The following is a 6,590-nucleotide window of genomic DNA, read 5'->3' as shown; positions in this document are numbered from 1 at the left end:
AGCAGGAGGATCCGTGGAGCTGGGCTGCCGATGGCCTTAATTGCTGGCTATTGACTGGGAAGGGCATTCAACCCGGGCGCCAGATTGCTTTTGCCTCTCTGGGTCCCTCCATCTGTTCCTGCCTCGGGGCGCGTGAGCCGCCGGAGGCCTGTGCAAACTTGGCAGGCGTGGAACTCCAGCACCCCACAACTTGGCTCACACCCAACCGCTGAGGTCTACGTCTCCTCCTGCCCACACTCTGGGACACGACGGCTTCCACCCACCTTGACTGCTTCTAGCCATTACCGTAATTCACTACATAATGGGGGGGGGGTTGGGGGGGTAGAGCATTAAAAATGCAACAATGATGCGGTGAAATGTGGTATTTCTATTGCACTCTTCGAAGAGCAAGTTACAATTGCTAATAAAATAGATAAAACAAAATGTAATGCATCAGCAAGCATTAACAATATAAAATGGTAGCAAGATAAGTAAACTTCATAGCAGTAGGCATAGAGGCAAAGGTCTGGGTGGTGGTTTTAAATTGGTGCAAAAACTTAGCACTGTACAGACAGGATATTCTGAATTTGGGGTGCCTGACCCCTTGTGACGTTCACTGGCCACTCCGATTGCAGCTTCTTCTGCTGTTTCTCCTATCATGGTTAAATATGATTACTCTGCGCCCTCAGCACACGTTACCTCCACAACAGCTAAACCTCTTTTTTAAAGGGATGGAAGGATTTATAGACCTACAAGCATGGGAGAAGCTGCACTCACACGGATAAGTGAGAATTTCAAGGGGGTCCAGCACAAGTAATATAATACAGTGGTGCCGCGCAAGACGAAAAGAATCCGTTTCGCGAGTCTCTTTGTCTTGCGTTTTTTTCGTCTTGCGAAGCAAGACCATTAGCGGCTTAGCGGATTAGCGTTAATAGCGGCTTAGCGGATCAGCTGATTAGCGGCTTAGCGGATCAGCTGTTTAGCGGATCAGCTGATAAGCGGCTTAGCGGATCAGCTGATAAGTGGCTTAGCGGCTTAGAAAAGGGGGGGGGAACCCCGCAGGAACTCGCAAGACATTTTCGTCTTGCGAAGCAAGCCCATAGGAAATTCGTTTTGCGAAGCACCTCCAAAACGGAAAACCCTTTCGTCTAGTGGGTTTTCCGTCTTGCGAGGCATTCGTCTTGCGGGGCACCACTGTACATGTTGAGTAAATTTATAGAATAAATGTAGTAGTTTGTAGCCATGCCGTTATAAGAAACCACAATACATTCTTTTGTTAACAAGGGTTGGGGAACAACTGCAGGATTATCTGCAACAACTTTGGTGCGGGAGTGTCTGAAGCTTTTATCGGGCTCCTGTATGCTTATTCTCTGTATCCTGTACTAGGTACCTGGACACCAACTTGTGGTCCGACTATAAATATGTTAAACTCCAGCACTGTGCAGCTTCTTCTACCCTACATACTCTCACATAAGACCAGGAGAGATAAAGACTTACAAAAGCTGCAGCCTCATCTTCCTAAATGTTTGTTTCCGTTTTCAAAACTCTGAAATCAAAACAGTGAGCTAGAATATGGAGCAGTGGTGCTTCAATCTGCTGCTTTAAAAAGATTTGCCTTATGCTTAGTTGGAATTATTAAATGTGAACTGTCTTTGGGGAGGTGTATTATAAAGTGATGGAAATAACTTCTGCCATGCTGACAGCAGAATATGTGGTAAGAGTAGGTAATTTCCACTGCCAAGGAGGAGGAAACTGGCAGCATGGTTTCTGCGTGTTTGGTGGTTTATTAAAAATGTCTCCACTGTGAAATACTCCGAAGCATGTTTTGCTGTGCTTGTCAGATCAGATGTGCAGTTTAAACAAAGGGCTCCTGGTGTCAGAAGTTATTTGTTACAGACATGAAAGTGACCAAGCAACAAAACTGACTCAATTTCTAAAGGGTTTTCCCCAAAGTGTAAGAGAGAATTATTTGCTTTTTTAGGTGGCACTTCTTTTAGGTCAGCACTTCTGTCTCCTTTAGGAAAGCCTTTAATTTGCCTGGAGAAAGAAAGATTTTGGGTATATGCTCAGTGTGGGTATGTTCACCTGGGTAATTCACTTTAATCTAAATAGACAAGAGCTTTTGATTTTACTTTACTTTCTATACCAAAAACAAAGTCAATAGCTGGCAAGCTAAAGCTTTTTAATTTTTAATTTAACCAATGGCAAGTGTTGAAGAGATGGTGCTGTCCAGCTCATCTAACACTCGGTGTAGTTGAGATGCAGTGGTAGATGAGAATGAACTGCAGCTGCTGGAGAAAAACCCTTCATAGGCTCTTGTCAGACAGGTGTGGTGTAATCTAGAGCACCAAGTTACGCTGGCTGTATTCAAGTGAAGGAGAACGAAACTTGGAACAGAAGAGCATTCACCTCCCTGCCTCTTGGCTCATTTCAAGTTGTGCTGTAGTTGGCTAGAGGGACACAGCCTGTTCAAGCAGCACTGCCTAACAAGTTGCTTGTTGGAAGTGCACAGCTAAAACAAAGACTTCCATAATCATACTTGGGGGGAATCTCCACTGGAGGTGGTGGGACTTGAATGAATCTCTCTGAAAGCAAGGTTCAACATGGCCCAGCCTACGAAGGGAACGCTTCGTGCTATTTGTGACCCTGCAACTATGTGGTTGTATGAACTGGCCTTGGATGACAAATGAAGGTAGGAAAATGTGCTTGGTGGTTTCTCCTGTTGGCATCCATCTGTCTCAAGGGACAATGGAGTGTGCCTCCAGGGGTGAAGTCAAATGGCTGCATTTGCAGCACTGAGTGACCTCCCCAGGGCACAAGCCTTGGCAGGGTGTATGGAGGTCTTGTGCTGCCCAGACAAAAAGACCCCTCTCTGCCTCACTGATGTGGCACAAAGGAAAGCAGGACAATACATGTGGCACCAGCTTGGTGCCAAACATACTGAACTGGTGGCCTGCACTGATTAAAAAATAAACTGCCTTTTAGGACAGTTTTACTAGGAGCAAATACAGTCATCCCCTTACTTGCGCACGATTGAGTCACATGCGACTGCATACATGCAGCATTGTGAAATAAAGAAATAATACAATTCTAACCTGAAATGGTGGGTTAGAGCTGGAAAGTCCTTGTGGCCCCCAAGGAGACACTCCTCAGAGGCCGTAGAGTACGCCAGTGAGCCAAAAGTCCAGAAAAAAAGACCCCAAGGGCTCCAAAATGGTGTGCAGATGCTCTCACTGCTGCCACGCTCTCCCACTCAATGACAGGGACTTCTTGGAAGATGGTGGACTAGAGAGAGCTCACTCTGAGACCCTCCCACGCTATCCAACAAATCCCGGTACCCCCACAAATGGAACCGTGCTAAAAACGCCAACAATGAGACCAGGGGTCAGGCAAGTTTTACCTCGCCTGGGCCGTTTCACTCCAGCAGAGATCCCTCTCTGGGCTGGATTGCGCACATACCTGAGCACACGTCCCTGTGATTTCTGGCGTCTGCGCAGATGCAATTTCTGGCACCGCAGAAGCGAGTCACCACACCATGCTGCACCGGTTTAGCGCAGCACATGGGGACTTGCCGAGTGGGCGGCTTGGTTTGGGGGTGACTCATGGGCTGGTTAAACAACCCCCGTGGGCTGCTTGTGGCCTATGGGCCTTATGTTGCCTACCCCTGAATAAGGCAGGAAAAAAAAGGAGGTGAAAACAACCTGTCCTCTTGGAGGAAAAAGAGGAAGTCCAGCCACAAAGTGGCTTCAGCGCCAGCCATGCAAAGGGTAGGAAGGGGCAAGACAGTCTCCCTCCCTGCCCACTGCTTCCCTCTCCCACTCTGGACCCAACATCCCAATCAACCAAACCTTTAAACAACTGTTGGGTGGGAGGCTGCAGTGGGTTCCCCACTTTCGCTTATGCACACAGGGCCCGTAACATACGCCCCGTTCCCCGGGAAGTTTCCTGTTGTCAGAGAACGGCTGGGTGACAAACAGTGGTGGGAGCCATCAGCTGAGGAACCAAGAGAAACCCCAGAAGAGGAAGGCTCAGAGCCCAGGGACTGGTGATGGGGCACTGCGGAGAGTTCAAGGAGTGGAATGCTGTTGGGTCAACAGAATTTAGTGAGCAGGGCAAGTTGGTGACAGCGAGGCTGAAGCAGAGGAGGGCAGGCAAGAGGCTGCAGAAGACGACAGGAAGCCTGCCTCTCCTGTTAGTATTTGTAATGTATTTCACAAAGTAAAGATTTATATTCAACAATTTATGTATTCAGCTATTTTTGATCACAAATAGCTAACATCTACTGTGACAAGCCCCCCTCCCCCCTTATCTCCAAGGACACGCAGAGTGATGCGTAGGCCGGAACAAAGATTAGAGATGCCCAGATGCAGTTTGAAACTGCTTGGAAACATCTGGCAGAGAGGAGCCTTAGAGGGGGTAGAAGGTGGGGACAATCAGTCCTGGCAAGACCTACTCAGAGTGTTGTTGAGTTTGTTGCCTTGAGTAACTTCACTAACAACTGGCTCTTCTTCTTCTGGCCTGCAGTAAAGACTGCAAACAGCAATTTTCATGATAGCAACATTAACAGTAAAGGTAAAGGGACCCCTGACCATTAGGTCCAGTTGCGGACGACTCTCGGGTTGCGGCGCTCATCTCGCTTTATTGGCCGAGGGAGCTGGTGTACAGCTTCCAGATCATGTGGCCAGCATGACTAAGCCGCTTCTGGCAAACCAGAGCGGCGCACGGAAACGCCGTTTACCTTCCCGCCGGAGCGGTACCTATTTATCTACTTGCACTTTGACGTGCTTTCGAACTGCTAGGTTGGCAGGAGCAGGGACCGAGCAACGGGAGCTCACCCCGTCATGGGGATTCGAACCGCCGACCTTCTGATGGGCAAGTCCTAGGCTCCGAGGTTTAACCCACAGTGCCAACCGCGTCCCTCGACATTAACAGTATTGCAAGCCATATTGTGTAACAAAAGCTGTATTACAGTATTAGCATTTTGTTGTTGTAATCATTGCAGTCTTGGGTTCTGTATGTTTTTAGCCTTGTGTTTCATGTTGTGACTGAAGATGGTTAAGATCTCAGGGAGTACCACTGCCAAATGCTTTAAAAATAGGGTCAGAATCACTGGGCGTAGAGCATCAACATTCAGCACCAGCCCCTCTTGTTGCCCTAAAGCAAAATCTTTCCATACCATCACCTCCGCCCCTGACTAGTTCAAATGGTCTAGATCAGAATGGGGCAAGAGTAGAGAAAAGGTCATCAAGGTAGGCTAAAGATGCCTCACCCCCATGATAAATTCACGGTAGGCTTTCTTCACCTGTTTCGTAAGACAGGTGTCTTGTAACAATAAAGTCTAAGAGAGAGAATTTCCTTTGCTGTATGAATTAGTGATTCCAGTTTCAATTTTCACTCAGCCACAAAGCTCATTAGGAAGCCTTAGGCCAGTTGCCACCTATCAGCCTAATCTATCTTACAACGAGGGAGGTAATGAGCAGGGGAAAGATGGCTGGTGATGTTTTGAAAAATGAAAAGCTCAAAAAATATAAAGGAGATGTATTTTTATGTTGTGATAGATCCACGCTTTCACCAATGGTGCTATATAGCACTTGTATTTCAGTGCCTAGAAGGGGGATGTAGAAGAGCTCCATGTTCCAGTTCCAGGGATGAGCTACACAATCCAAAGAAGAAAGAGACAACTAGACACACAGCTGGATTGTAAATCTTTTTATTAAAAGAGTTGTCTCCCACAGTAGTTAAAGCTTTGGCACTTACAGTATAAAAAATAATCACTGATCATAATTATACCAAATTCCTCTGTCAATGGTGTACTAAGTGTCTTTAATATATTTTCCTGTTAAAAAAACACTGAGGGGGAGGGGAGGGAGCAGGGAAAGGAAGAACAATGTTGATAAATAACAGTACGAGATACAAACATACCGCTAGGGAAAGAAATTAGGATAATTTAGAAAGATTAGGACTGTGCATATTTTTAGATATCACAGTGATGGGGTTTGCAGTCCCTATTGGTAGCTGCACAATTAGATGAACACAGAACTTTGGATTTTCATTCATTCCCTGTGGCAGGAGAGCCCCTCCCCTTAATCCCTTATGGATACTGGTTGCTGAGCAAATTATGAGTTAGTATGAGTTGTCTTCAGGGAAAATACTGAATGGTATTGAAACACTGAGCAAAAGAGAAGACAGTATACAACTATCCTTTGTGAAAAGAAGTCTTGAGATGCTCCAAGAGTGGCCTCCCTTGGAGAAGCTGTGAGTTGAGCAAAGCCGAGAAAGGCACTCTGGCCACCCGAAGCAGACCTGCTTTCCTCTAGCAGCATTCTAGAGTGGATGGTCTTGGCAAGAAAGACTTTCCTTGGCTGGTGTTAGTCTCCTCGTCGATTTGGCGTCTCTGCTTGTAGATGCAAAGGGTAGAAACACTCAATGGGGCAGTGCACATTCTGCTGGAAGAAAGGAGGAGGAAGGAAATCAGCTCAGCAGGTCTAGAAGGTGGAAAGTATCTTGCTCAGCCAAAATACTTGCATCTGTTGACATTTCACAATGCAAACCCTTAACAGATGAATTGTGAGGTGGAGGGATGGGCAGCAGTTCTGCTGAAGGGAATGGAA

At 46.8% G+C, this 6,590-nt stretch overlaps 1 protein-coding gene across 8 annotated transcripts in view; it reads right to left on the bottom strand.

The window, feature by feature from the left end:
* Window positions 1–5,673: 5,673 nt before the first annotated feature.
* The window catches only part of FN1 (fibronectin 1), a 74,418-nt gene continuing 73,501 nt past the window's right edge, over window positions 5,674–6,590 (bottom strand). For 4 of the 8 annotated variants that reach the window (XM_081850673.1, XM_081850675.1, XM_081850676.1 and 1 more), the window contains one exon: window positions 5,674–6,425. In XM_081850673.1, coding sequence (XP_081706799.1) covers window positions 6,348–6,425 — 78 coding nt within the window. In that variant the 3' untranslated portion in view covers window positions 5,674–6,347. The remainder of the gene's footprint in view (window positions 6,426–6,590) is intronic. The other 4 variants (XM_081850674.1, XM_081850678.1, XM_081850679.1 and 1 more) reach the window with 1 other exon arrangement.

The sequence above is a fragment of the Podarcis erhardii genome, assembly GCF_964252035.2.
Source record: "Podarcis erhardii genome assembly, chromosome: 1".
Lineage (NCBI taxonomy): Eukaryota > Metazoa > Chordata > Lepidosauria > Squamata > Lacertidae > Podarcis > Podarcis erhardii.
Note: the sequence above shows the minus strand (reverse complement) of the source record. Positions and strands in the feature narration are given on the sequence as shown.